This window comes from Molothrus aeneus, chromosome 24, assembly GCF_037042795.1.
Source record: "Molothrus aeneus isolate 106 chromosome 24, BPBGC_Maene_1.0, whole genome shotgun sequence".
NCBI lineage: Eukaryota > Metazoa > Chordata > Aves > Passeriformes > Icteridae > Molothrus > Molothrus aeneus.
Window position 1 is genome coordinate 5,210,275 of NC_089669.1, and position 27,872 is coordinate 5,238,146.

At 62.6% G+C, this 27,872-nt stretch overlaps 4 protein-coding genes across 5 annotated transcripts; 1 reads left to right on the forward strand and 3 right to left on the reverse strand.

Annotated features, from left to right (window-relative positions):
* Positions 1–1,285: 1,285 nt before the first annotated feature.
* EPS8L3 (EPS8 signaling adaptor L3) lies at positions 1,286–6,809 on the forward strand. Its single transcript, XM_066565337.1, has 18 exons — positions 1,286–1,326; positions 1,405–1,478; positions 1,560–1,624; positions 1,728–1,883; positions 2,899–3,036; positions 3,109–3,185; positions 3,898–4,016; positions 4,098–4,171; positions 4,246–4,345; positions 4,443–4,507; positions 4,892–4,966; positions 5,055–5,203; positions 5,295–5,504; positions 5,583–5,679; positions 5,771–5,884; positions 6,029–6,108; positions 6,207–6,339; positions 6,556–6,809. The coding sequence occupies exons 1-18, from the start codon at positions 1,286–1,288 to the stop codon at positions 6,571–6,573; spliced, it is 1,785 nt and encodes a 594-aa protein (XP_066421434.1). The 3' UTR covers positions 6,574–6,809.
* A 791-nt stretch (positions 6,810–7,600) lies between these two features.
* On the reverse strand, positions 7,601–10,617 carry LOC136566122 (glutathione S-transferase Mu 1-like). Its single transcript, XM_066565108.1, has 8 exons — positions 10,547–10,617; positions 9,474–9,549; positions 9,315–9,379; positions 9,144–9,225; positions 8,311–8,411; positions 8,097–8,192; positions 7,909–8,019; positions 7,601–7,827 (listed from the first exon to the last, which is right to left on the reverse strand). The coding sequence occupies exons 1-8, from the start codon at positions 10,577–10,579 to the stop codon at positions 7,732–7,734; spliced, it is 660 nt and encodes a 219-aa protein (XP_066421205.1). The 5' UTR covers positions 10,580–10,617; the 3' UTR covers positions 7,601–7,731.
* A 1,559-nt stretch (positions 10,618–12,176) lies between these two features.
* LOC136566120 (glutathione S-transferase 2) lies at positions 12,177–16,478 on the reverse strand. Of its 2 annotated transcripts, none has more exons than XM_066565107.1 (8): positions 16,370–16,478; positions 16,128–16,203; positions 15,429–15,493; positions 15,273–15,354; positions 13,850–13,950; positions 13,226–13,321; positions 13,045–13,155; positions 12,177–12,349 (listed from the first exon to the last, which is right to left on the reverse strand). In XM_066565107.1, the coding sequence occupies exons 1-8, from the start codon at positions 16,403–16,405 to the stop codon at positions 12,254–12,256; spliced, it is 663 nt and encodes a 220-aa protein (XP_066421204.1). In that variant the 5' UTR covers positions 16,406–16,478; the 3' UTR covers positions 12,177–12,253. The 2 variants fall into 2 exon arrangements, with proteins under 2 accessions (XP_066421204.1, XP_066421203.1); XM_066565106.1 differs by lacking the exon at positions 12,177–12,349 and adding an exon at positions 12,356–12,927.
* Positions 16,479–16,694: 216 nt separating this feature from the next.
* AMPD2 (adenosine monophosphate deaminase 2) lies at positions 16,695–26,411 on the reverse strand. The gene is made up of 18 exons (XM_066565307.1): positions 26,234–26,411; positions 24,585–24,715; positions 23,485–23,615; positions 23,127–23,195; positions 22,450–22,561; positions 22,165–22,351; positions 21,941–22,082; positions 21,764–21,853; positions 21,379–21,508; positions 21,082–21,276; positions 20,799–20,930; positions 20,545–20,708; positions 19,691–19,817; positions 19,435–19,598; positions 19,203–19,323; positions 18,956–19,129; positions 18,620–18,730; positions 16,695–17,715 (listed from the first exon to the last, which is right to left on the reverse strand). Exons 1-18 carry the CDS (start codon positions 26,301–26,303, stop codon positions 17,506–17,508), a joined length of 2,460 nt encoding a protein of 819 aa, XP_066421404.1. The 5' UTR covers positions 26,304–26,411; the 3' UTR covers positions 16,695–17,505.
* Positions 26,412–27,872: the final 1,461 nt, after the last annotated feature.

Below are 27,872 nucleotides of genomic sequence, written 5' to 3' on the forward strand. Positions count from 1 at the left end.
GGGAGGGGGGTGACACAGCGGGGGCCGCGGGAACGTGCTGCCCCCTCGTGGCCGCAGTGGGGACTGCACCCTGCCCCTCCCCGGCCGGGGAAACTGAGGCACGACCGGCGCCCCTTGGGGGGAATTCCCGGCTCCCCAATACCCGCTCCCCCCGGTGCTGCCCGTGAGTGTCTGCCCGCTGTCCCTGAACATTCCCCAAGGGGGTCGCCTGCTCCGTGTAACACTGGGGGATGCAGGACGCCAGGGTCCCCCGTGGGGGGGTGGGTTCGGTCTGCAGACCTGGGGAAAAAAAGCAGAGAGGAGGTGAGCAGGGATGTGACAGCCTGGGGGACTGGGGAGCACAAATGGGACCCTCGGGGACACAGGGGACACGGCCCAGCTGATCCATCACCGCCTAAATTGCACTGGAGAAGCCAAAGGGCTTAAAATGAACCCAAACCTCACAACCCTGTGCCGGGAGAGGTGGCTCAGCAGGTCACTCCAACCCCAGAGACACAACCCGGCCACCCCGTGTCCCCTCGGCCACCCCGTGTCCCCCCGGCCAAGCGGACCCCACGGCTCTGGGGATGATGATTCCTGCATCCATCCTTCACCCAAATCCTGGACCCTCACCCCGGCCCCGGCCCCGTCCTGGCCACAAACCACCCTGGGAGGATTTGCCGGGCAGTGACAGCTTTGGGGTGAGCCCGGGCTTGCCCCGCGGCCAAGGGCACAGAGTCCTGCGGGTGACAGGGTGACAGCGTGACAGGGTGACAGGGTGACAGGGTGACAGGTCCCTGCCTGCCTGCGGGACGTCACCACCGCCCAGCCCCGGGGCGGGGGACCTTGGGGACAGCCTGGGCCTCATTCCCCGCTGGATGCCCCGGGGCCAGCACGCCCTGCCGCGGGTGGGGGTGCCAGGGTGATTGCGGAGGTGGTGGCGGTGCCAGGTGCTCGTGTCCCCAGCGTCCCTCCCCCGCTTTAACGAGAGGGCAAAGAGCAGCTGGGTGCGGTGCTGGTGACAAGCCCTGTCCCCTGCCCTGTCACCCTCCGCAGGCACGGCCCGAGCAGCAGAGCCAGCACCGAGGTGAGCGGGGACACCCCAGGGACAGCGACCCCATCTCGGGACAAGGGGGGGACGGGGGGCCGGGATGGAGCGGGGGGGACTGGGGAGGGAGGGTCGGGGCGGTCGCCTGAGCCAGGGCACCGCCCGGGCTGGGGGCTTGGGGACACATCGGGGGTGACACAAGGACCGTGCCCAGGATCCCACAGCAGGACCGAGACGCTCTGGCTGCTCCCCGGCAGGATGGGAGACCCCTTCGGCCGCTGGAGCAGCAGCCCCTCCCGGTGAGCGCCACCCTGGGCACCCCGAGGGCTGGGCGGGACAGGGGGACAGGGCGCGTCAATGTCCGTCTGTCCGTCCAGGAGCGAATATGACGACAGGGCCCCGCTCCGACATTCCAACAGCTTCGCCCGCCTCACCGGGAAGGGCATTTACAGTGAGTGAGGGCTGCACCCCAAAAACCCCTTCAGGCCCCCCCCAGCTCGTCCCTGTCCCCTCACCCTGCCTGTGCCCTCAGACCAGCGCAAGGACTACGGGCAGACCCTGCTCAAGCTCCACAACGATTTCCAGCACCACGTTGAGGTAGAAGCCCCCCCAAAGTTCCCCGCGCCCCCCGGTCTTGCCAGGGGCCCGTGTGACACCGTGTGACACCGTGTGACACCGTGTGACCCCCGTCCCCCCCCAGCACCTGCTGACGGTGCCCCTGGAGCGGGAGCTGCGCAGCGCCGAGGATTCCCTGAGGCGCCTGAGGGAGCTGCAGGAGCAGGGCCGGATCTGGGGCCAGGACGTCATCCTGGAGGTCACGGACCAGGAGCTGGTGCTGAACGATGTGGAGAGCAAGGTAACCCCCAAACCCCCCGGAAAGGGCATCCTCTGAATCCTGGCACCCCCAGGCTATGGGGAACCCCCAAATCCCGGTACTCTCTGGCCAGGGTATCCCCTGAATGCTGGCACCCCCAGGCTATGGGGAACCCCAAATCCCAGACGCCCCCTGGGCTATGGGAAGCCCCTGAATCCCGGTATCCCCTAAATCCTGGGACCCCTGACTGTGGAAACTCCCAGCTCCCAGACTCCCTCTGTGATACCTCCTGGCCAGGGCATCCCCTGGATCCTGGCACCCCCTGGCTATGGGAACCCCCAAACCCCGGTACCCCCTGGATATGGGAACCCCAAATTCCGGCGCCCGTGGCCAAGGTATCCCCTGAATCCTGGCACCCCCTGGCTATGGGAAACCCTGGTACCCCCTGGCCAGGGCATCCCCTAAATCCTGGCACCCCCTGGCTACTGAACCCCGAAATCTTGGCACCCCCTGGCTATGGAACCCCCTAAACCCTGGCACTCCCTGGAATGTGGAACCTCCAAATTCCGGTGTCCCCTGGCCAGAGTATCCCCTGAATCCTGGCACCCCCTGGCTACAGAACCCCCAAATCCCGGTACTCCTTGGCTATGGAACCCCCCCAAATCCCGGTACTCCTTGGCTATGGGAACCCCCAAATCCCGGTACTCCTTGGCTATGGGAACCCCCAAATATTGGCACCCCCTGGCTAGGGGAACCCCAAATTCCGGTACTCCTTAGCTATGGGAACCCCTAAATCCCGGCCGCCCCCTGTCCAGGTATCCCCCACCCCCAGCCCACCCCACTGCTCCCCACCCTGGCAGCTCCTACAGCCCGGGCACCCCCGATCTGGGCACCCCCCAGCCTGGCACCCACAGCCCTTCCCCAAACCCTGCTATCCCCCTCCTGTGCCACCCCAGCACCCCCATGAAACCTCACACCCCACAACCCCGACCCCACAATCCCCCCGCACCCCTTTAACCCTTTCCTAGCCACTGATCCCCCGTGTTCCGCCTCGCAGGAGGAGCTGGAGGCGTTCCCGCTGGGAAGCGTGCAGGGATGCTCCGCCGGGCTGGACAACGCCGTGCTGGCCATCAGCGTCCAGGAGAGGAACCCGCCGAGAAGCAGCGTGCTGCTCTTCCAGTGCGAGCGCCTGGGGGTGAGCCCTGAGCGGGGAAAAACGGGGGGCAGCCCCCCGGGATGGGCTCTGACTGCAGCGGCTCCGTGCCAGGCAGAGACGCTGAGGAGCAGCCTGGAGAAGGTGCTGAGGCAGAGGAAGGAGGAGCAGAGCAATCGCTACAGGCACAGGTATGGGGGGTAAGTGGCTCTGCGGCCCCTCCCTGGACACAGCTCGGCCGGGGCCAAAGTCTCGCTCCCCAAAGTTGTGGTGAGTCTGGCGGTGGGGTCTCCCTGTGGTCCCAAAGCCCCCCCAGAGTCCCCCCTGCCTGTGGGCAGAGACACGGCCCCACCTGAGGGGTGAGGGGGGGCCCTTTTCCCAGCGCCCCAGCTCCCGGCTCAGCGCCCCCATCCTGCCCCACCCCATAAACACAACCCCCCCATCCTGCCCCACCCCATGAACACAACCCCCCCACCCCATCCAGGGCTCAGCCCCCCCATCCTGCCCCACCCCATGGGCCCGACCCCCCATCCCATCCATGGGCTCAGTTCCCCTCCCACCCCCTCTTCCTCAGCCCCGTGGGCACAGACGCCCCACCGGCACCCACGAGCTCGGCGTCCCCTCATCCCCACGGGCACAGAGCGTCCCCCACCCCATTTCCCATCACTGGCCTCCTCCTCCTCCCCCCCCACACCCACAGACCCCAGACCCCACTCCCGGAGCCAGCCCCGCTCCTGCCCCACACCCTCACACAGACCCCTGTCCCCCCATCCCGTGCAACCCCCCCGTGCTCAGCTCACCCTCTGTCCCCCCCATCCCGGTACAGCCGCCCCAAGCTGGGGGGGGCGGGGGGGGGGGGCTCAGCTCAGCCTCTGCTCCCCTCCCTCCCCGCTGCCCCCGCAGCCCCCCGGACCCGCCGCCCAGCCCGGCCCCCCCGTACGCGGCCCCGGAGCGCTGGGCAGAGCCCCCCGAGCCCGACCCCCACCCGCCGGCCTGGCGAGGGCCGCTCTCCTCGGATCACCGTGAGTCGGGGCCGGGGCAGGGAGGGAGCGCGCCGTGCCTCAGTTTCCCCAGAGCAGCGGTGACGCTGGGGATGTCCCCAGGTGCGCCGCAGCTCCCGGAGGTGTCCCGGGGCCGAGCCCCCGGCCAGGCCGTGCCCGAGGCGGACCGGGATGTTGTAAGTGCCCACCCGACCGACCCCTCACCCCTGACGGGCTCCCACCCAGCACCCACCGCCCCCCGCACCCACAGGAGATCCTCAACCACGTCCTGGGAGACCTGGAGCGCTTCGTGGGCCGGCTGAAAACGGCGCTGAGCTCGGCCAGCACGAAGAAGAAGCTGAAGAAGCCAGGTGGGAAGGGAGGGGAGGGTCCCCGGGGGCTGCTCGGGGTGCCGGTGTGCCCAGCCCGGTGCCCAGCCCGGTGCCAGCCCCAGCTGTGCCCCTCCAGCGCTGCCCCCAAAGGATGAGTACACGGATTTCTTCCAGAAGGTGAAATACGCCCTCAACCTCTTGGTAGGTGGCGTTGGTAGGGCTGGAAGGGGCGGCTGGGGGTGGGGGGATGTGGGGAACGGGCTAAATGGGAATTTGGGGGGCTGTGTGGGGAAAGGGGGGCTCTGGGGATGGGGGGGACTCAGTGGGAATGGGGGGTGTGGGGATGGGGGATTGCATGAGAATGTGGGGCTCTGTGGGGTGAGGGAGGTGTGGGTGAGCCGAGGGGCGCTGTGGGGTGGAGGGCCCATATGGGGACAAGGGGCTGTGTAGGGATGAGAGGTGGGGGTGGGCTGGGGGCTCCGCGGGGCTGGGGGGGCTGTGTGAGGACAGGGGGGGTTCTGTGGGGCTGGGGGGGCTGTGTGAGGACAGGGGGGGCTCCGTGGGAACACCTTCCCCCCCCCATAGGGACGGAGCCACCCCTACGTGCGGGAGCCGGATCCCCCCGAGCTGCTGCGCCTCATCTTCTCAGCTCTGTCCTTCGTGAGTGCCCCCAGAGCGGGTCCCACCCCCCGAAATGCGTGACACGGGTGGGGATCACCCCTCAATCCCCCATCCCGGTGCCCTGCAGGTGCTCGGGCACTGCCCCAGCCCCGGGCTGGCCCCGGCCGTGCAGAGCCCGCTGCTCCTGCCCGAGGCGCTGCAGCTCCTCGAGGAGACCCTGGGCGATGACGATTACGGCGTCTGGAAGAGCCTCGGCACCGCCTGGAACAAATCCAGGTGGGCTCCAGCCCCCGGACACCGAGAAAGGGCGCTCTGGATTTGAGGGGGGGTCCCAGCGCTCACCGCGGTGCCCCCCCCGATGTTGTAGGGCCGAGTACCCCAACAGCCACCGGGTGCCCGCGTACACCCCGGTTTTTTCGGACGGGTGGCTGCCCCCCGTGATGGAGCAGGAGCGCCGGGGGAGCCTCCAGGACGCCCCAGCGCCTGCCTCAGTTTCCCCAGCTCAGTCGCGACCTTCCCGGTCCCTGCCCCCCGCACAGGCACCGGGCAGCGCCTGGAGGGACCATCCCGGCCAGGAGTGAGTGTGGCCCTGTCCCTGCCCTGCGGAGGCTCGGGGCAGGATCTGGGCACTGATGCAGCCCCTTCCCACCGCCAGATCCCCGCTCCCTGCCCAGGGGCTGGTCCGAGCCCTGTACGACTTCCAGGCCAGGAACTCGCGGGAGCTGAGCGTCAGGAAGGGGGACACGCTGCAGGTGGGAGCGGGGCGGCCCCTCCTTGGGTGGGGGACACAGTCGGGACCCCGCGGTCCTGCCCTCCAGCTGCCCCCCCTTGTCACCTGCCCAGGTCCTGGACCAGCAGAGGAAGTGGTGGCTGGTGCAGGACGAGCGGGGGGACAGGGGACACGTGCCTGGCAACATCCTGGAGCCGCTCCCGGAGCCAGGGCACAGCTCCAGACAGGTGGGGGACCCCTCTCCCGTCCCTTCCCCTCTCCCCTCCCTTCCCCTCTTCCCCTCCCTTCCCCTCTTCCCCTCCCAGCAGGGGGTGGCCGGTGGTACCGCCACGTCCCCTCCCTTTGTCCCCTCCCTGTGTCCCCCGCTGCAGGACGGTCCCCCCACCCTGCACCCCAGCTCCTCCCCGGCAGAGGTGACAGCCTGGCTGATGGACAAGGGCTTCTCGCGGATGTAGGTGGTCCCTTGAGCCCCCCTCCCCCGCCCAGAACCCGTCTGGGTCCATTTGGGGCTGGGGGCGAGCCCGGCTCACCCCTGGCGCCCCCCCCCAGCACGGTGCGGACCCTGGGGGTGCTGCGGGGACACGAACTGCTGCAGATGAGCCCGGCCGAGCTGCGAGGGGTCTGTCCCGAGGAGTGGCGCAGGATCCTCTTCAAGCTGTCCCCGATCAGGACATCCCTGGGGGTGAGCACTCCCACCCCCGTACCCCCACCCATCTCGGGACCCCCGGCCCCACGCCCCCTCCCCACCCCCGGGCTGACCTTGGGGGACCTCCCGGCCCAGGGTGTCCCTGTGGCTGTGGGACCCCCGGCCCCGGAGCCCCGCCCGAGCCCGGGCTGGCCATGGCGGGGAGGGACCCTCATCCCCACGCCCCCTCCCCTCCCCTCCCCTTCTCCGCAGATCGGTCCCAGGGACTGAGCCACCGAGGCCACGCCGATGTCCCCCTCACGTCCCCGCCCCGGAGGGAGCACCCTGGGAACGGCTGGACCTGGGGGCGAACCCACTCCCAACATCCCGCCTGGCCCCCCAAGGCAGGGAACGGCCCCCCCAAAGGAAGGAGGGGGGCAGGCACCCCCCTCGGCGGGCTCGGGCGCTGCGAAGGGACTTTGCAACCCCAAAATGTAAAGCGACTGATGTGGAAAATAAAAGTGCCAGCAGCAGGGTGTGCAGAGTCTGGAGGGCACCCCGGGGCAGGGAGAGGAACAAGGGGAATAGGGGGATAGGGACAAGGGGAATAGGGACCAGGGGAATAGGGACAGGGCAGGGAGAGGAACAAGGGGAATAGGGGAATAGGGAAAAGGGGGATAGGGGGATAGGGACGAGGGGAATAGGGACCAGGGGAATAGGGGAATAAGGACCAGGGGAATAGGGGAATAAGGCCAAGGGGGATAGGGGAATAGGGACAAGGGGAATAGGGGGATAGGGACCAGGGGAATAGGGGGATAGGGCCAAGGAGGATAGGGGGATAGGGACCAGGGGCATAGGGCCAAGGGCAGGAAGGGGGACCTATCATTTCACCCCCCCGCAGCACCCAAGGCACATCCCTGGTCCCCATCTTGGCGAGCCGATGGCAGCGAGGGGCCCCGGGGACAGGGCTGTCCCCAGCCCACCTCGCTCAGCACCCTGGGTGGGTGGCAAGGCACCAATGCTCCCTCCCTCCCCCCCGGCCTTTGTCAGGGCTGCCTCATTAAAGCTCATTAGGAATGTGCTAATGAGGAGCGGGGGCGGGAAGAAGGGAGCCGCAGGGCTCCTTTACCCTGGGAACAGCACCAGGCTGAGCTCCTGCCCTAAACCAACCCAGCCACACTGGGGACTGGGTCCCATGGGGCAGGGACCACCCCTTGGGGCAGGGATCTCCCCTCACCTGACACCCACCAACCCCCCTGGCACAGGTGGGGGGCACTAAGGTGACCCCCAACACCACAAGGCCTGTGGGGGCTCAGGGTGCCACATCTAAAAATGATTTATTGCCTTGGGGGGCGTCATGCCAGTGGTGCTGTCCCCCCCCCAAGGGTGGAGGGTGCTGGAGGGGCTGGGTTAGGACTCCCCCCACCCTCTGAGCCCCGAGCTGAGCTCCTACAAGTTCTTGTTGCCCCACTTGGCCATCTTGTTGTTGATGGGCATCTTCTGGAAACGGCTGGACTTCAAGTAGGCAGCCACCTTCTCCAGAGCCTGGGGACACACACAGAGGGTCAGGGGTGCCCCCACCACGGCAGCCCCACCCAGGGGTGACCTCGGGGTGCCCCTGCTCACCCCAAAGCGCTCCACAAAGTCCTTGAGATTCTTGAAGGGCTCCAGGCACTTGGGCTCAAAGATGCGGTTCTGATCCAGCACGTCAAACATGAGGAAGTCCACGAAGGTCAGCTGGGGACATCAGGGGGACACAGTGAGGACAAACCCCCTCCCCAGCCCCTCAGCCCCCTCGGGAGCCCTGGCAGTACCTTCTCCCCTGCAAACCACTTTCTGTCCCCCAGGAAGTTGGAGAAGAGCTTCAGTTTCCCCGGGAGCTGCTCCAGGTAGCCCGGCTTGAGCTTCTCCTGAGGGAGGAGGGAAGGGGTGAGGATGGGCAGCCCCAGACTGCCACCCTGGGGAGCACCCTCCCAGTCTGGGGTCCCCAATGCTGGCACAGGGTCCCCCTGCCTGCAGGACACTCACAAAGTCAGGGTTGTAGCAGACCATGACAAGGCTCATGCGGAAATCCATGATCTGGTTCTCCAGCATGTCCACACGCAGGATCTCCTCCTCTGTCTCACCACCTGCACAGGGGGGTCAGCACTGGGGGCCCAAACCCTCCCTGATCCCATCCCTGCTGCTCCAAATCCTCCCTGACCCCAGCCCCACTCCTGCCTGTGGGTCCCTTTAAGCTCCAACCTGCACCCCAATCCAGCTCCAGCCCCAAACCAAGCCCAACTGAATCCCAATTCAATTCCAGCCCTACTCCAATCCCAACTCCAACCAAACTCCAATTCCAGCTCCCAACCCAACCCTAAGACTAACCCTACTCCAACCCCAACTTCAATCCAACTCCAACTCCAAACTCACTCCAAGCCCAAATTTAATCCAACTCCAGCCCCACTCCAAACCCAGTTTTAATCCCACTCCAATCCCACTCCAGCCCAACTCCCATCCCAACTCCAAACCCACTCCAACCCTAAATTTAATCCAACTCCAGCCCCACTCCAATCCCAACTCCAATCCCAAATTTAACCCCAACTCCAATCCCACTCCAGCCTAACTCCAATCACACTCCAGCTCCACTCTAATCCCAGGTTTAATCCCACTGCAATCCCAGGTCCAATCCCAGTTTGAATCCCACTCCCATCTCAATTCCAATCGCAACTCTAAACCCACTCCAGCCCTAACTCCAGCCCTAACTCCAAGCCCCAATTTAACCCAACTCCAGCCCCACCCCCAGCCCACTCCAACCCCGGCTTTAACCCCACTCCAAGCTCACTCCCATCCCTCTCCCATCCCTCTCCCCCACTCACACATGTTGTGCTTGCGGGCGATGTAGCGCAGGATGGCGTTGCTCTGGGTCAGTTTGGTGGGGCCATCGATGAAGTAGGGCAGCTGGAGGGACAGAGGGACATGGGGACAGATGGACATGGGGACACCAGGACAGCCAGACAGCCCCAGCCCCCCCAGCCCCTGACACCTACGTTGGGGAAGTCCAGCCCCAGCTTCTCCTTCTCATTGATCCATTGGCTCTTATCATAGTTGGGAGCTGCAAGGGAAGGGGAGGTTTGGGGGATGTTGTGTCCCCCTAAAAGCCCCAAAAGAGGCTGAGGGTGGTGTGGGGACCCCCTGAGCCCCCTCACCTTCCCCACAGCTGTAGAGTTTGTCCTCATAGGGTGTCTCTGTGTACTCCAGGAGCAGGCGGATGGCGTGGGCGAGCTGGGGAGGGGGATCAGTGAGACACCCCAAAAACAGCCCCCAAACGTGAGCCTGCAGCTGCCTCACACAGGGGGAAACTGAGGCACAGGGGAGGGCAAACTGCCCCCCCTGCCTAGCACCCCCAGTCAGCACCCCCTGCACAGGGGGACCCCCCCCCAAAAGCAACATCCTCCCACCCCCAAGTGCAGCAGGACCCCACAATTCATCCCAGACCACCCCAAAAGATCAAGGAGACCTCCCACAGCTTCCCCAAAACACCTGAGGGTCCCCACAGACCCCGCAAACACCAGAGGGGCTCCCACAGCTCCTCCCAAGGTTAGGAGGGCAGCCCAAGACCCCCCAAAACACCAGAGGGACCCCCACGGACTCGCCAGAGCCCCCCAAGGCTCCCCCCCAAGACTAATGAGGGAGCCTCATTAGAGCTCATTAGGAATGTGCTAATGAGGAGCGGGGGTGGAGGAGGGGCCAGAGCCGCCTCCCCCAAAACACCAGAGGGACCCCCACAACTGCCCAAAAGACACAGGAGACCCCCGAAAACTCCCCACAAACCCCCAGAAGCCAGGGGAGACCCCCGGAGACCTCCACGAGCCCAAAGGGACCTCCCGCATCCCCCCACAAGATCAGTGGGACCCCCACAGACCCCTGGCTGCCCCCTAAAGGCTCAGAGGGGTCCCCAGAGCTCCCCCCCAAGCCAAAATGAACCCCAGAGCCCCCCCAAGCCAAAAGGGAACCCCAGAGCCCCCCCAAGCCCCCACCCGAGTGCAGCGGAACCACCACAGCCCCCACCCCCGAAACCAGCAGGGACCCCACAAACCCCCCCGAACATCCCCGAAATACCAAGGGGACCCCCCCGAAACCCCCCAAATAACCGGGGGAAACCCCGAAAACCCCTTAAATCCCCCCAAAAAGCGCAGGGGCACCCCCGGAGGCGCCTTTGGGGTGCGCGCAGCCCCTGCCCCGCGCGGGGCTGTCCCGGGGGGGTCGGGTCCCCGCTCACCCCGCGGATGTCCCAGTACCCCAACACCGCCATGGCCGCGCGATCGCTGCCCCGCCCCCCCCGTGACGCGACCACGCCCACACGGGGGCGGGGCGTTGGGGGCGGGGCTTAACGGGACCGGATTCCACGGGGGGACCCCTTATCCCCTCTTATCCCGGGGTCCTTCTTATCCCGGGACTTCCCCTTATCCTGGGGCTTCCCCTTATCGGACCCCCCTTATCTCGGGGGTCCCCTTTATCCCGGGGGTCTCCCTTATCACTGAGGTTCCCCTTATCCCGGGGTTCCCCCTTATCCCGGGGTTTCCCTTATCTCGGGACTTACTTCCCCTTATCCCTGGGGTTCCCCCTTATCCAGGGGCTCCTCGGCCCCCCAAGCTCCGCGGGGTCTCCCTTAGCCGAGGGTTCTGTGGCTCCCCCTGCCCCGCACGGAACCTTTTATCCCTGGGGGGTCCCCTTATCCCGGGATTCCCCCTTATCCCGGGGCTGTCCCTTATCGGATCCCCCTTATCCCGGGGGTCCCCCTTTATCCCGAGGCTCCGCGGGGTCCCCCTTAGCAGAGGGTTCTGTGCCTCCCCCCCGCCCGCACGGACCCCCCCTATCCCGGGGGCTCCACAACCCCCCAAACCCCGTGGGGTTCCCCCTTATCCCGGGAGTTCTGCGACCCTCCCATCGTCATGGGAACCCCCTTGTCTGGAGGGTTCTGTGAGCGCCCCGAACTCCAGGGGGTCCCCCTTATCCTGGGGGGTCTGTGGCCACCCCAAGTTTTCGGAGGGTCCCCCGTAACAGGGGGTTCTATGACCCTCTCCATGCCCGTGGCTTTGTGACCCCCTAAATTCCATGGGGTCCTCCTTATCCTGGGGAGTCTGAGGCCACCCCAAGTTCTATGGGGGTCCCCTGTAACAGGGGGTTCTGTGACCCTCCCCATGCCCGTGGCTTTGTGACCCCCTATATTCCAGGGGGTCCTCCCTATCCGAGGGGTTCTGTGGCACACCCCATCCATCCCCACGGCACCACTTTATTCTGGGGGCACTGCCACCCCACAAACTCCATGGGGCTGCCTTATTCTGCAGCCTCTTAAATTCCTTTAAATTCCTATAAATTCCTTTCAATTCCTCTGCAGCCCCTTTAAATTCCTTTAGGGTTCCCCCTTTTCCTGGGAGAAATTTTCAACCCTTAAACTTCATGGGAACCCCCTTGTTCTGGGGCTTTGCAGCTCCTTAAATTCCTTTAAATTCCTTTAAATTCCTTCCAATTCCTTTTAATTCCTCTGCAGTCCCTTTAAATTCCTTTGGGGTTCCCCCTTTTCCTGGCGGAAATTTGCAACCCCCCAAACTCCATGGGAACCCCCTTATCTTGGGGGCCATGAGTCCCTCTGTGACCCCCCCTCAAGCTTCATCGGGGTCCCCCCTCACCTGCAGGAGGGTCTCACTATCCTGGGGGGAATGGGGACCCCACCTTGCTCCCCACAGCCTCCACGGGGGTCCCCCTTATCCCAGGGATGTCCCCGGGAATGGCTCCCCCCATCCCAGACCCAGGAGGGTCCCACACCCGCAGGGGTCACCCCACAAATGCGGGGTCACCCCAGCTCCCACCACAGCCCCTCGGCAGCTCAGGGCATCCCACACGGCACAGACAAGGGAGGGGGAGCCCCCCGAGGTTTATTGGGGAGCTCTGGGGGTGATTTGGGGGCGCAGGGGGGGTCAGCCCCTCACTCCTTGGTGTTGCACCACTTGGCCGTGCGCCAGAAAATCGGGGTCTTCATGAAGCGCCCCGAGCGCATGTAGGCAGAGACCTTGTCCAGGGCCTGGGGGACACATGGGGACACGTGGGGACAGGGACACACCACGGGGACAGGGGTGGGGACACTGGGGTGGCTGGGATGGGCACAGGGACATCAGGGTGCTTGGGACAGGGATGTCTGAGATGGGGAAAGGGACACTGGGGTGTTGGGGACAGGGATGGGTACACTGGGGTGGCTGGGATGGAGACAGGGATGGGGACACTGGGGTGGCTGGGATAGGGATACTGGGGTGTCTGGGATGGGGACAGGGACACTGGAGTGTTTGGGTCAGGGATGGAGTGACTGGGATGGCTGAGATGGGGACAGGGACATCGGGGTGTTGGGGACAGGAATGAGAACACCAGGGGGTCAGGGATGGGGACAGAAATGGAACCTGAAGCATCAGGAAGTGGGACAGGGACATTGGAGTGTCAGGAATGAGATGGGGACACTGGGGTGTCAGTGATGGGGACACCGGGGCGTCAGGGACAGGGATTGGGACACCAGGAGTCAGGGCAGGGGTCACAGGGGTGACAGGAATGGGATGGAGACAAACACCGGGGATTTAAGGACGGGGCTTGGGATGGGACAAGGACACAGCACTGAGGTGTTGGGGATGGTGAGGGCACAGCGGGCGGGGGAATGGTGACACCGAGTGTCAGGGACGGAGGTGGGGCCGGGACACCGCGGTGGCCCCGGGCTGTCCCGGCCCCGCTCACCTCGAAGCGCTGCAGGAACTGCGCCAGGTTCCCCTGCAGCTCGGGGCACTCGGGCACGAACATGCGCTGCTGGTCCAGCACATCATAGGCCAGGAAGTCCACGAAGGTGAGCTGGGGGAGGGCCAGGGGCGGTCAGACCCCACAGAGACCCCCCCAAAACCCCCAAGCATCCCCCACCAACCTTCTGCCCTGCAAACCAGGGCCGGGAGCCCAGGAACCGCGACAGCTCCTGCAGCTTCTTGGGCAGCTGCTCCAGGAACGCCGGCTTCAGCTTCTCCTGCAGGGCAGGGGGGGCACAGTTTGGGGGGCTGCTCCCCCCAGAACCCTGGGGCATCACCCCCAGTGCCAGGGATGTGCCCCAGTGCCAGGGGCGGCTCAGTGTCCCCACAGGGGGGATGTCACTGATTTATTTGATGGAAAATCCTTTTGCCAGGATTTTTTCTCCTGAGAAACTGAGAGGCCTCAGAAACGAAATGTAACCAATGGTTATCTGCTGCTGTGGGATGCAACAGGTGGATCTGGGGTTGGTCTTGTCTGGTTGTTTCTAATTAATGGCCAATCACAGTCCAGCTGTCTCAGACTCCCTGGTCAGTCACAAGATTTTGTTATCATTATTTTCTTGCCTTCTGATGAAATCCTTTCTCCTTCTTTAGTGTAGTTTTAGTATAGCATTTTCTTTTAATATAATATATATCATAAAATAATAAATCAGCCTTCTGAAACATGGAGTCAGATCCTCATCTCTTCCCTCAAACACCACCACAGGGTGGATCTGTCCCCCCGTGCCCCCCCCAGGGGCACTCACAAAGTCAGGGCTGTAGCAGAGCCGGGCAAAATTCATCCTCAAATCCATGAGCTGGTTTTCCAGCAGGTCCACACGCTGCTTCTCCTCCTCTGTCTCACCACCTGCAGGGTGGGGAGGTGTCAGCCCATGTGAAAAATGCATATTTTATGATTGGCTTTTTGCAAATATTAAAATTAATATTACATGTGTTGTGCTAGAAAGTTATGCTGTATTAATTTTTTAAGTAGTGTGTTAAATATAGTTCAGGTTATAACATAATGTTAAAACAGAAACCATGTATGTGAGATTTTTTTTTAAGAAAGGAATGAGGTACTTGTGGAGGGGTTTGACAGCTGGCCTGCAAGCAAAGCTGAGTTAATAGAAGTAACAATTGATGATTTTAAAGTGTATCCATAGCAAGGAAGAAGGCAAGGCCATCAGCATAGAAACAGATTAGAAAAGATACATGAATTTTTGTAAGCTAGACTACGTGCCTAAGTAGATTTGTATAAGTGCCTTATTAAATTTCTCTAAAACTTTTGCTAATTATATTGACGTTAATTGCTCTGCACCAATGAATATAATAAATTATTGTGGTGTAGTTAATGACTTAAGAGTGTGCCTTGTTAAGAGTATATAAACTAGAGAACATGCAGAATAAAAACTTTTTGTTCTTGGACCCTGATCGTGTGTGTGTGTCACATCCAGCCTAACAGTGACAATACTGGCACTAGAGAGCAGCCACAGGACACCTGAATCTGTCAGAGAAAGGGAATTTATTGCTCCATTATCAGGAGAAACGAACTTCTTCCTGCCTCACTCAGCCCTGAAGACACCATCAGGATTAGGAGGAAGAAGCTGACACTGACCAGACAGAATCCTTTGTTTTAATGGAATTTATGTATCATGAATGAGGTGTATGAATATGCAACAGGCTGTTGTTCTTAAGGGTTAATCCTCTGTTAACGTGGGTCCTTTTTCACACTTATTTTGCCCAGAAAGAGGTACCTGGACTGCCAACAACTCCTTGTTTTTATCGTCCCATATTGTCCTAATCCAAATTGTCCGAATTATTATTACTCTAATTATATTGTTATTTTTATAATAACAGTAGTATAATATTATATATATAATATTATATATTATATACGAGTATATACTATACTAATATAATATAATATAATATAATATAATATAATATAATATAATATAATATAATATAATATAATATAATATAATATAATATAATATTATATTATATTATATTATATTATATTATATTATATTATATTATATTATATTATATTATATTATATTATATTATATTATATTATATTATTATATTTTTATTATCATTACCCTTTTAAACTTTTAAAAACAAGCGATTGGCATTTTTCACAGCCCACCCCCTACAAACCCCAGTGACAGGGACCCCCCCACTCACACATGTTGTGCTTGCGGGCGATGTAGCGCAGGATGGCGTTGCTCTGGGTCAGTTTGGTGGTGCCGTCGATGAGGTACGGGAGCTGCGGGTGCCGGGGGTGGGGGTCAGCCCGGGAGATCCCCCCTAAACCCCCCATACACCCCCCCCATCACCTACGTTGGGGAAGTCGAGCCCCAGCTTCTCCTTCTCGTTGGTCCAGTCGCTCGGGTCATAGTCAGGGGCTGGAGGGGCAGAGAGATTGGGGGGGGCTCCCCCAGACCCTCTGCCCCCCTCGTGGCACCCACAGCACTGGGGGGTGCGGGCACTGGGGGCATTGGGGGTGTCCGTCCCCCCCTCAGACCTTCTGCCCCCCTCATGGCACTCACAGCAATGGGGGGTGCGGGCATTGGGGTGTCCCCGTCCCTCCCCGGACCCTCTGCCCCACAGCACTGGGGGTGCGGGCATTGGGGTGTTCCCCCCCCCCCCCAGACCCTCTGCCCCACAGCACTGGGGGTGCGGGCATTGGGGTGTTCCCCCCCCCGGACCCTCTGCCCCACAGCACTGGGGGTGCGGGCATTGGGGTGTCCCCGTCCCCCCCCAGACCCTCTGCCCCACAGCCCTAGGGGTGTTCCCCAGTGTCCCCCCCCCGCCCCGGGACAGCCTCTGACCCGTCCCGGGACAGACACGGGAGAACGTTGGCCCTGAGAGGGGTCAAGGTCCTTTCATAGGGGGAGACAAAGGTGACAGCCCCGAGCTGGCGGGAGGGGGTGGCGGGACACGCTGCCGAGTGGGGGCGTCCCCCCCCTTCTGACAGAGCAGGATCGAGGGGGTTGGGGGCGGGGGGGATTTGTGGTCACACCCCCGTGCCCCCCTCACCTGGGCCGGGGCGGTACTGGCGCTCCTGGTACGGGGTCTCGGTGTACTCCAGCAGCAGGCGGATGGCGTGGGCCAGCTGGGGGGCACAGCACCCGCTTTTGGCACCCCAAAGCCCCCCCGGACCTCTCCCCCACACCCCGGGACCCCCAGCACCCCCACATCGCTCTGGGACCCCCAACACTCCCCCGGCCGTGCCCACCCCCGTCCCCAGCGTGCCACTGTCACCCCTCGATGCCACTCACCCCACGGATGTCCCAGTAGCCCAGTGTGACCACCATGGTGACACCCGCCCGACGCTCTGCGAGAGCACGGACCAGGACGGACTGGGACGGACCGGGACAGGACCCTCCCCTGTCCCCTCCCCGTGGCGTCAGCACTGCGGGCTCGGTGCCCGGGCCTCCCGCCAGCGCTGCCGCTGCCAGCGCCGCTCGGAATCCGCCCCCTGACCCTCCCACATCACCCTGGGCACCCCCAAACCCAAGGCATGAAGGCACACACAACCCCCTTCTGTGCCTCAGTTTCCCTCTGGGGCTGCGCTTCCTCCCTCCCCTCAGTTCAACTCCAGTGTTTTACTTAAATATTTTTATTTTTCATGCTCGGTTAGGTTTTTTTTTCTCAAAACTTTGTTGTTTTTTTAGTCGCCATCGGGTTTTCCCAGGAATGCTGGCTCCAGATGCAGATGAGCAGCACTGGGATGGGAGACTGCAGGGATAGAGGGGGCAATGCCCCACAGAGATGGGAGAAGCCTGGTCCAGCCCGATCTGGGCCACAAACAAACATCTCCTGGGAGTGTTGGGGACAGGGACACATTGTCACCTGCTCCCCCTTCCCTTCATCCCTGAGGTGGTGAGGATGAAACATTCCCCATGCCACCCCTTGCCTTCCTCCCTGTGGTGATGAGGATGGAGCATCCCCCGCCAGGCACCATCCCCCTGTGCTCTGGGCCACTGTGTCCTCACCGACAGCAGAGACCTCAGCTCTGGGTTCCTTTGGTTGTCCCCACGGGCTGGAAGAGCAGGCTGAGAGGGCACCAGGGTTAAAGGGCATCAGGAGCCAGCTGGGGCTGGGCTGGCACTCCCACGCTGTCACCACAGCGGCACCCAGGACCCCGACTTGTCACTGGGAGGTAAATCCAGGACCCCCTGGCTGTGCCCTCCCCTGTGTCACCTCCTCGTGCCAGCAGGGCCCAAGCCAGCAAGGAGACGCCAGTTAAAAACAACAGAAAAAGACAAAAAAAACCACCCATAAAACAACCAAACCAAGATGAAACGGAGAGGACTCAACAAACGCCGCGCCCTGCAGCAGCACCGGGACAGCAGCAGGAGCGGGCGGGGGGACGGCGGCGGAGCCCTGGGGGGCTCAGGGGGGATCTGGGGGGTCAGTGGGTGCCCAGGGAGATGGTGAGCACGTCCTCCTCCTGGATGGGCTCCAGCTCGGCGCTCTGCACCGCCTGCGTGATGAGGGTCAGCTCCTGGCACAGCGTCTCGAAGCGGTAGCTGACGCGGATGTCGGGAACGTTGGTGCGGCGGATGTCGTTCCCCTCCGGACCCTCCTTCAGGTAGTTGGGACCCAGCCAGTAACTCTTCACCTGAGGAGGGGGGACACAGCCCCGGGGCTGCCCCAGTGCTCCCAGTGCTCCCAGTGCACAGGGAGGGGGAACGGGAATGGGGGAATTGGGAGTGGGAATGGGGGAACTGGGAGTGAATAGGAATTGGGAACAAGGGAATGGGCAACTGGGTGTGAATGGGAATTGGGAATGGGGGAACTGGGAAGGAATGGGAGTTGGGAATGGGGGAAATGGAAGTGGGAATGGGAATTGGGAATGGGGGAACTGGGAGTGAATAGGAATTGGGAACAAGGGAATGGGCAACTGGGTGTGAATGGGAATTGGGAATGGGGGAATTGGGAGTGGGAATGGGCAACTGGGGGTGAATGGGAAGTGGGAATGGGGGAACTGGGAGTGGGAATGGGAATTGGCAATAGGGGAATGGACAACTGGGTGTGAATGGGAATTGGCAATGAGGGAACGGGCAACTGGGGGTGAATGGGAATTGGGAATGGGGGAATGGACAACTGGGTGTGAATGGGAATTGGCAATGAGGGAATGGACAACGGTGTGAATGGGAATTGGGAATGGGGGAACTGAGTGTGAATGGGAATTGGGAATGGGGGAACTGGAAGTGGGAATGGGAATTGGCAATGAGGGAATGGGCAACTGAATGTGAATGGGAATTAGGAATGGGGGAACTGGGAAGGAATGAGAGTTGGGAATGGGAGAACTGGAAGTCGGAATGGGAATTGGGAATGGGGGAACTAGGAGTGGGAATGGGCAAATGTGGGCATTGGGGATGGGAACGTTGGAATGGAGGCAAATGGGAATTGGGAAGGGAGTTGGGCAAATGAATGGAGGAATTGGGGAATGGAGAAATGGGGGCAAATGGGAATCAGGAATAGGCAAACTGCAGAATTTGGAATGAGGGATTGTGCCTCACCTTGTGGGAGAAGCCGCTCATGAGGACGCTGTTGCGGGCCAGCTCACACATGTCGCAGGAGCTGAGCTTCCACACCTGGGTGGCGATGCTGTACTCCTCCATCAGGGGCTCCTGGGGACAGACACCCCTCAGCTCCTGCCACACAGACCCCTCAGGCAGGATGGGGGTCCCCACCTCCTCCCATCCCCTCTACACCATCAGCACCCTCCAGAATCCATCAGTGCTGCCAGTGGCCCCACCTCACCACCAACCCCACCCCACTACCAGCCTCATCCCATCACCCAGCCCGTGCCCACCCCACAGCCCCTCACTGGCTGGTGCCCCCCAAATGCTCACCTTGGTGAAGTGGAACTGGAGGGGATCATCAGTGGAGAGGGAGACCATGAGCCCTCGTGAGAGGTACTCGGGCAGGGGGTTGCGGTGGTAGCTCAGGAAGAGGCTGTTGTTGCTCAGCGGGGACATGGCAATGCCAATCTGTGCCAGGTAGTACAGGTACTGCAGCACAGGGGCCTGTGGGGCACAGCAGGGTAAGGGGGGGTCCCACCACACCCCCAGCCCCCCCAGACACCCCATCCCCACTCACCTTGCGCAGCAACAACCCATGGGAGATGTTCTCTGACACCATGAACCCCGACACGAGGTGGTGGATGGGACCAGCCTCACCACAGTGTGGGCGCAGGACGAAGGTGTGGAAGCCCCTCTTCCTGCAAGGGGTGTTTGACTGTCAGCATCACTCTGTGACCTCCCCAGAACCTCCTGAGGGGCGCAGGTTCCTGGCCAGGTATGGGGGAATTGGGGATGTCCCATGTCCTTACCGCCGGAGGTGGTTGAGCACTGTCATGTTGGCATACATGTAGTACAGGTAGTAGGAGTAGGGTGGGTTGTCCTCTTCCACCCAGTTGCCTGGCAAAGGGCTATCCAGGTTGAAGATGTGATGCTCTGGTTTGGATTCATCATCCACACTGTCAAAGCCATCCACCTGCAGGACAGACAGCCCCAGGGTGGGATGCCACCCCTCGCTCCAGCCGGGTTTGGGCCGGGGTGTCTCCAGGAACAGGATGCAGCACTCACATGCTCCAGGAAGAGGTGCAGCTCTGGGTGCTGGGCTGGGTGGATCGTGGCCTCGTAGAGTGGCAGGAAGATATTCTCCAGCATCTCCTGGAAGTTGGCCAGCTGCTTCTTGGTCCGGTAGATGTCACTGCAGGGAATGGACCCCACTCAGAGCCGGCTTCCCCCCTCCCCACCCCACCCCAGCCAGCAGTGGGTGTTGTGGTGTGATGTAATAGCCTGTCTCAGTCATCCCTGTTCTTTCCCCAGGTGTGCCAATGCCCTCTCCCTTCCCCTCCCTTGCCCCAGCTGAGTGCTGTCTGTCAATCTTGGCATTCCAGCAAGGGCGTCAAGTGATTGGCGAAGTTCAAAAGCTGCCTCTCAGCCCTGGGGACATTGGGCCATCCAGGTGTCATTTGTCCCCTGAGACTTCCCCTCCCTTACCTGGTTGGTGGGATCCCTGCCCCTTCCCTCCCCCTCTCCCTGGGGTTAAAAGGAACAGCAACCACGGGGTTCGGTTCGGTGGTTCTGTTGGAGCTGGTGCTGGATCCAGAGGCCTGTGGGCCAGAATAAAGCTCTGGATCCAAGCCCTCCATCAGAACCGATTCCTTTTCCTTCACCTCGCCTTGAAGCCTCTCCAGCAGAGGTAAACCTGAGCTCCTGCATGCCTGGACTTGTCCCAAGTGCTCAGCTGCAGCATCCAGCCAGCCAAAGGTGTCTCTGAGGTGAAACCACCACAGCTGCCACCCTTGGTCGAGCAGCAAGGGCCAGACGAGCCCAGGCACGTTCCATCCGGCTATATTGGTATTTAATTCCGATAGTGGGGTGGCCTGCATCCCCCCAACCCAAGTGAGGGTTCCTGTACCCCCTTCACTCACAAGAGCCGGGGCACCTGCACGAGCCAGCGCACGTTGTTGGAGTGCACACGGTGGCTGACGGCCCAGCGGGCCAGCTTGTCCCACTCATCCCGCGAGCGCCCGTAGATGGACAGACGCAGCTCCGCGTTCTGGTACTTGCTCTCCTCCAGGTCTGCCATCACCTCCTGATGGGAAGGGACAAGCGACAACTGTCACTGCTTGGCCACCAGACGGGGACATGAGTTATACCACCACGAGGAGGGGAGGTGGCCCACCTTGATGATGTGGGCAAAGTACTTCCCCGAGACACGGTTGTCTGTCTTGATGAAGATCTCGCGCAGGATGGACTCCCCGATGGGGTTGTACTTGGCGTTGAACTTGTCGAAGCGGTGGAAGGTGTTCCGGTCCTGAACGTGGGACAGGTGTGACCTGAGAGTCCCCATCACCCACCTAAGCCCCCACCAACCCCCTGTGCCCTGGGAAAACCCCCTGGAGAAGATCCCACACCCCAGCCAAGGATGGGGTTCACTCATCCCCAGGTTTGGGAGCCTCCCATACCGCATGGACATCCAGTGTGTCCACGCTCAGGTCGTAGGCTGTGAGGTTCATCGTCTCAAACACCTCCTTGAGCGTCTGCTCCTTCCCCTTCTCCACATGGACAATTTCATCCAGGTGCTTCTTCATCGCCCGCTTGATGAAGCGCAAGAGATGCTTCTGGTTCATGCAGGACGAGGCATGGATGTGGGTGTCCACCTGCACCAGGGAGGTGATGCTCAGCCCTGGGACCCTCCAAGAGCTCCCCAGTCAAGCTAGGAACCCTCCAGGACCCAGGACTAGCTCAGGATCCCCAGGTACCTTGCGGATGTTGTAGAAGTCACGGTGAGGCACCTTCTTCTGGGCCGCCAACTCCTTCATCTCATTGAGCAGCACATGCATCTGGAATTTGTTACTCAGGTACTGCAGCCGGCGGTAGCAGAAGGATTTGCTGCCCACAACAGGGAAGAGGAGCTCAGTTTGGGGGTGAGGAAGCAGAACATCCAGCCCCAAAAGGCTGGTGCCCCAAAAGATATGGGAACACGGACTTTTGGACATAGGTGAGGGTGGACAGGACATGGGAGCTGCACCAGCACCGTGTGCCAGAGTCACTGCCATGTCCTTGGGGCTGTCCCTGGGTCCTGTCACACCCCCATCATGGGATCCCCTCCAGGGTGGGACCCTCCCATGGGACCCTTCCTCTTACATGGGCCCATTGATGATCAAAGCCATGAGGAAATTCATGTCGGCGATGAACTCCTGCAGGTCGGGGTATGGCAGGTCCAGCTCCGTGCTCCTGGCGGGGGACACATGTGGGAGTCACACAGCCCCCCCAAAAACTCCTCACCCCAATGAGTAGGACCCTCCCCCTCCCAAAACTCACTTGTCAGTGATGTCCTGCTTGGTGTAGACGTGCACAACACCATCCACCATCTTCAGCCCGAAGCCCAGGTCTGCTGGCATGTTCTGGGGATCCCACATCTCATAGGGGTGCTGCTCAGCAAACGGGGGGTGCACGGGGGCATCTGCAGTCAGGAGACACCCAACATCACCCCAAAAGCTCCTCAGCACCCGAGCTCAGCACTGAGACCCTCCCACAGTGCTCACCAGCAGCCACGGGGGTCTCAGGCACCTCCTCGTAGCCTCGGGTCTCCAGGGGCTTCTCGGAGAGCTCCTGCAGGTACCGGGCCGTGGTCTTGCAGAAGCTCTGCAGGGACAGCCCCATGTACTTCTCCCTCACAAAGAGCGCCTTCACCACGCTCTTGGCTGCATCCAGCAGGTCGGTGAAGGGCACCTGGAGAGGGGACACCAAACAAAAAACCATCCCCCAAGCTGGGGTTGGCAGCCTGGAGACCCTTGCCTGGTTTGCAGGGGGGTCAGGGGGAGGCTCACCCCACACTTCTCCTCCCCAGAGATGGTGACCCGCTGGAATTCTCGCTCCAGCAGCGCCTCCCGCTCCTTGGGGACATGGTCCACCAGGCTGTCATTCTGCTCCTTGAAGAGCCTGTGGGGACAGACGTGGCCAGTGGGACAGTGACGGGTCTGCCCCATTCCCATGTATGCCACGAGCAGCATGAGCCCCACCCCAGGGACTGTGTCCAGCCCTGGGGTGGCAGGATGGTGACGCTGTCCCCAGGGATGCCACCACGAGGTTGTAGCAGCTGTGCCACCCGTGTCCTTTTTGGTGGTGACATTGTCCCCCTTCCCAAAACACATCCCTCAGCCCTGATGAGCACAATGAAAAGTGGGGGGGAAGGAGGAAGGGCACAAAGAACAAAAAAAACTCACGACAGAGACAGCTCCCAAGCGGAGACAGGAGGGAGGGGGACACACAGCGTCAGACCCCCCATCCAGGGGAAGACAGGGCCAGGACAGGGGTCCTGTGCCAGCAGCAGAGCTGGGACCCCCAGCTCACCCCAACCCCCCTCCCCAGGTGCATTCAGTGTCAGTAAGAGTGGCTGGGAGGGACCTCTTGGCTCCATGCTTGGGTGTGCTGGGTCAGAGCGGGGCCAGGCGGGTCCCCGATCCCCCCCGTGGCCCCGGCCGGTGACACCGAGCCGGACACTCACTGTAAGTCCGCAGCACTGTCAATTTTCAGGAAGTCCTGTTTGGCTCTGAGCAAAATGTCGGGCTCAAGTCTGGGGACAAGGAGGCGGCGGTGGAGGGGGGGGACAGCCGGGGGGACGAGGGGGAGAGAAATGGGGGGGCCGGGGAGAGAAAACACCCCGTTAATGCCAAAACAACAGAAACCAGACAGAAACCAGCCAAAAACTCACTGCAAAGGGGACACCAAGTGCGACACCCACGGGAGAGGGCACACAGAGCTGGCACAGAGACAGCCTCTTGGGGCGGGGACGTGGCCTGGCCCCGTGCAGGGCTCCCTTCCAGTGATTTGGGGTGCACACAGGGGGAACCCCCCAGGCTTACTTGACGTCCTGGCTGATCTGGCGCTCCAGGCGCTGGCGCCGCTCCTCCAGCTGCTCGATGGGGCTCTCCTCAGGGAACTCATAGGGAGCCGTGCGCATCTCGTTCTCAGCCAGCGAGCGGCAAAACAGCTCCTGCAGAGCAGCCCTGCCGTGAGCTGAGCCCAGAGCAGCACTGAGCTGTGCCCAGAGCAGCCCTGAACTGAGCTGAGCCCAGAGCAGCCCTGCCGTGAGCTGAGCCCAGAGCAGCACTGAGCTGAGCCCAGAGCAGCCCTGCCGTGAGCTGAGCCCAGAGCAGCCCTGCCGTGAGCTGAGCCCAGAGCAGCACTGAGCTGAGCCCAGAGCAGCCCTGAACTGAGTCCAGAGCAGCCCTGAACTGAGTCCAGAGCAGCCCTGAGCTGAGCCCAGAGCAGCCCTGCCATGAGCTGAGCCCAGAGCAGCCCTGAACTGAGTCCAGAGCAGCCCTGAGCTGAGTCCAGAGCAGCCCTGCTGTGAGCTGAGCCCAGAGCAGCCCTGCCATGAGCTGAGCCCAGAGCAGCCCTGATGTGAGCTGAGCCCAGAGCAGCCCTGCTGTGAGCTGAGCCCAGAGCAGCCCTGCTGTGAGCTGAGCCCAGAGCAGCCCTGAGCTGAGTCCAGAGCAGCCCTGAACTGAGTCCAGAGCAGCCCTGAGCTGAGCCCAGAGCAGCCCTGCCATGAGCTGAGCCCAGAGCAGCCCTGCCATGAGCCCAGAGCAGCACTGCCATGATGAGCCCAGAGCAGCCCTGCCGTGAGCTGAGCCCAGAGCAGCCCTGCCATGAGCCCAGAGCAGCCCTGCCATGAGCTGAGCCCAGAGCAGCCCTGCCATGAGCCCAGAGCAGCCCTGCCGTGAGCTGAGCCCAGAGCAGCCCTGCCATAAGCTGGGTGCAGCCTCAGCCCTGCCATGAACCTCAACCCCTGGGTTGGCAGAGAAAGGCGCATGGATTCATTCCCACACTCAGAGCTGAAGAAGTGGGAAGGGAGGAGGGTTTGGGGAGGATAGGGAGGAAGGATGGAGGGGAGACCCCCCACTCCCCCAACACAGGCTCACCCCCCCCAGACGTGGCAAACTGGGTGCCCCAGACCCACCTCAGCGATCTCCTTGTATTTGCCATCCATGGACGTGCGCAGATCCACCGGGAAATGCTTCAGGCTGTGGGGGGTCCCGGGCAGGGACCAGGCTGACTGCAGGGGTCGGGCCCCTGGCCCCCCCCGCAGCTCTGCAGGGAGTGGGACAACGTCAGCCAGGGGGGTCTGGACCCCCACCTGGGCAGGAAGGGGTTAATCAGCCCCCCCTCCCCACCGTGGAACTGGGATGCTCTTCCCAATGGGGATGATGGGGAAACTGAGGCAGCTGAAGGGGAAGAGGACCCCCTCCCCTCTAATCCCCCCGGGGCACTGGGAGGGCTGCTGGCCCCACTGGGGGCTGTAAGAAGCCAACAGAGAATGAGGGGCTCAGGGCTGGGCTGCAGGACCCCCATGGCATGGGGGGCACAGCACTGGGGTCCCTGCCAGTGCCACCTCCCTGCTCCCCATCCTATCCCCCCATCACAGGGGACACATCCCTACAGTGGGGGCAAGGGAGGTGACATTGTCCCCCCTCCAAACCCACCCCATTGCCCCACAGCCCCCTGCTCCCACCAGCACTGGGACATTGGGGCTGGGGGATGCCCAGTGCCACCCCAGTGCCAACACCCCCCCCTGCAACCCCAACCCCCCACACACCAGCCTGGGGGGCACTGGAAATCGGGTCCTACTGGTTAAACTGGGTCCACCAGTAAGAGCCCCTCCACCCAGCACAGCCTGGGGGAAGATCCAGGTCCCCTGACCCCTAAACAGGAGCCTCCACCCCATTTGCTCCCTGCATCACCCCAATGGGAATGGGGGCTGTGTCACCCAGGGCAGGGATGGCACTGGTGTCATCAGATGTGCTGGTGGTGCCTCTCCTGGGGCACCCAGGGTGCCTTGTGCCCCCAGGACAAATCCTGTGCTGCCCACGTGTGACAGGTGGCAGCCCTGGTGGCACTCCAAGATCCCCCTCAACACGGGTGCCAGACAGATGACAACCCCAAGGTGCCACCTCGCCCACTCGTGCCACCATCCAGAACACCCTGTGCCACCCACCCAGGACAAATATGGGTCACCAGAGCCAGGAGCAGCCCCGGTGATGCCCCTAGACCCCCCCCAGAATTACCAGCCAGGTGACAACCCCGTAGTGCCACCTCACCCCGGTGATGTCACCACGCTCACCCTGTGTCACCACCACCATTTGCCATCCACCCAGAACACACGTGTGCCACCCACGTGTGGGAACAGCCCCAGTGGCACCCTGAGACCCTCTCTCAACAGTGCCAACCACAAAGTGCCACCTTGCCCACCCAGTGCCACTACTGCCCCCCACCCAGTGCCCCCCGAGATCGCCCCCGCGGAGCCCCCCCAAACCGGGTCCACCCCCCCTCCTTCCTCCTCCTCCTCCTCCTCTTCCTCCGCTCTCACTGCGCCACCGAGGCGCTGCGCTGGCGGGAGGGGACACGCAGGGCCCCCCCCGCCGCTGCCACCCCTCCCGGTGCCGGGACACGCTGGGGGCTCCCCCGTCCCCAAAATAAACCCTCGGAGCAGCACGGCGGCATTGCCCCCCCAAACTGATCCCCCCTACTCGCAGCATCGCCACCCCCCCCCGGGCCGTGACCTGGCTGTCCCCTGGGCTGTCCCCTCGGGGTATCTGGGGGGGGTCTCACCTGCGGGGCTGGGGGTCTGCAGGCTACCCCGCTTCTTGAAGGAGCACTTGGCCGGGGGGGCAGAGGACATGGCGGCTCCAGGGGGGCCGGGGAGGAGCGGAGGGGCTGATGCTGGCGGTGATGATGGTGATGATGGTGATGATGGTGATGGGGGCGGGGGTGAATGACGGGGGGCGCCCGGGGGACTCTTACGGCGGCGGGGCCGCAGCGGCCGCTCCCTCCCCTGGTTGATGATTGATGCAGGAACCCGGGAATGGACCAAAGTCCCCGGCGGGGCCCGGCCGGAAACCGGGACGAGGAAGAGGATGGGGCGGGCGGAGGATGTGGCGAGGAGGAGGAGGAGGAGGAGGAAGGAGGTGGCTGCGGCGCTGGAGGGTTGGGGGGGGAGCAAGACACGGGATGGGGCTGTGACAGCCCTGGGCCAGCCGTGCCCCCCCCGCCCCCGGACAAACGTGACACTCCCAAAGGAGCGCCCTGTACCCGTGTGGGGTCAGCCGTGACACCCCCGGGACAGACGTGTGCTCCCCGGGACAGCCCCCCCAGGCCGCTCTGTGGGACCCCCGGGACAGCCCAAGCCCCTCCTCGGGGACAGTCGTTACCCCCCGGTTCAGCCCTAACGTCCCCCCCGAGCGGGCATCGCAGCCCCGCGAGAGATGGGATTGGATCCCCCCAAAGTGACAGCGGTGCTTCCAAAATAGGGTTAATAGAGTTAACCCCCCCCACCCCCCGATGTGGACATTATGGCCCCCCAATATGGGCACTGCCCACCCCCGAGCAGGCATTGCTCCCCAAAAACACGGGGTGTCCTTCTTCCCCATCCAGAGCCCGGCCCCATCCCGCTGGGAATCCCTGTGCCCCCCCAGCGGGCACTGTCACCCCCGGGATGGGCATCCCCCTCCCGAGGGCTGGCACTGCACCCCCAGCACTCCCCGTTAAACACTGTACCCCCAAAGGTACCTCCGAAATCAGCCAGTGCCCCCCAAATGGGGCAATGATGATCCCCCCGTCAGATATGGCACCGCACCCCAAAAGAAGGACTCGCTCTCCTGCAGCACTCCCCGGCTCACCCCTGCTGGGGGTGCCCCCCCAAGGAGCCCCTGCCCCCCAATGCACCCCCCAGCCAAAGCTGGGGCCGCCCCAGAGGCAGAGCCCGGCCGCGGGGGTGTCCCCTGTGCCGGGGGTGTCACCTGTGCCGGGGGTGTCCCCTGTGCCGGGGGTGTCACTGTGCCGGGGGTGTCACCTGTGCCGGGGGTGCCACCTGTGCCGGGGGTGCCACCTGTGCCGGGGGTGTCACCTGTGCCGGGGGTGCCACCTGTGCCGGGGGTGTCACTGTGCCGGGGGTGTCCCCTGTGCCGGGGGTGTCACCTGTGCCGGGGGTGTCCCCTGTGCCGGGGGTGCCACCTGGGCCGGGGGTGTCCCCTGTTCCGGGGGTGTCCCCTGTGCCGGGGGTGTCACCTGTTCCGGGGGTGCCACCTGTGCCGGGGGTGTCGCTCCGCGTGTCCCTACCTGGGCCGGGGCTCCCGGTGCCGGGGTGGCTCTGGGTGCCTGTCGGGCTGTGTCCCCTCCGAGTGCCCCGAGTGTCCCCTAAGCTGCCACCGGCGCGGGGGGGTATTTTTAGCCGCTGTTCGAGCGGAGGGAA

Bases quoted from the DNA above. Each gene is read 5' to 3' on its own strand.
- EPS8L3 (XM_066565337.1), top strand. From the start codon at position 1,286: ATGGGAGACCCCTTCGGCCGCTGGAGCAGCAGCCCCTCCCG. The intron at 4,017-4,097 runs GTGAGTCGGGGC...GGATGTCCCCAG, and splicing joins GCCGCTCTCCTCGGATCACC to GTGCGCCGCAGCTCCCGGAG. The intron at 4,346-4,442 runs GTGGGAAGGGAG...GTGCCCCTCCAG, and splicing joins GAAGAAGCTGAAGAAGCCAG to CGCTGCCCCCAAAGGATGAG.
- LOC136566122 (XM_066565108.1), bottom strand. From the start codon at position 10,579: ATGGCGGTGTTGGGGTACTGGGACATCCGCGGG. The intron at 9,226-9,314 runs GTAGGTGTCAGG...CTGTCCCTCCAG, and splicing joins TGGGGCTGGACTTCCCCAAC to CTGCCCTACTTCATCGATGG. The intron at 8,412-9,143 runs GTGAGTGGGGGA...CCCCCTGTGCAG, and splicing joins CGCCCGCAAGCACAACATGT to GTGGTGAGACAGAGGAGGAG.
- LOC136566120 (XM_066565106.1), bottom strand. From the start codon at position 16,405: ATGGTGGTCACACTGGGCTACTGGGACATCCGTGGG. The intron at 15,494-16,127 runs GTGAGGGGGGCA...CTGCCCCTCCAG, and splicing joins CCAGTACCGCCCCGGCCCAG to CCCCTGACTATGACCCGAGC. The intron at 15,355-15,428 runs GTAGGTGATGGG...CGGCACCCGCAG, and splicing joins TGGGGCTCGACTTCCCCAAC to CTCCCGTACCTCATCGACGG.
- AMPD2 (XM_066565307.1), bottom strand. From the start codon at position 26,303: ATGTCCTCTGCCCCCCCGGCCAAGTGCTCCTTCAAGAAGCGGGGTAGC. The intron at 22,352-22,449 runs GTGAGCCTCCCC...TCCCCTCTCCAG, and splicing joins CTGGGGAGGAGAAGTGTGGG to GTGCCCTTCACCGACCTGCT. The intron at 19,599-19,690 runs GTGAGTGCTGCA...TCTGTCCTGCAG, and splicing joins TGCACCTCTTCCTGGAGCAT to GTGGATGGCTTTGACAGTGT.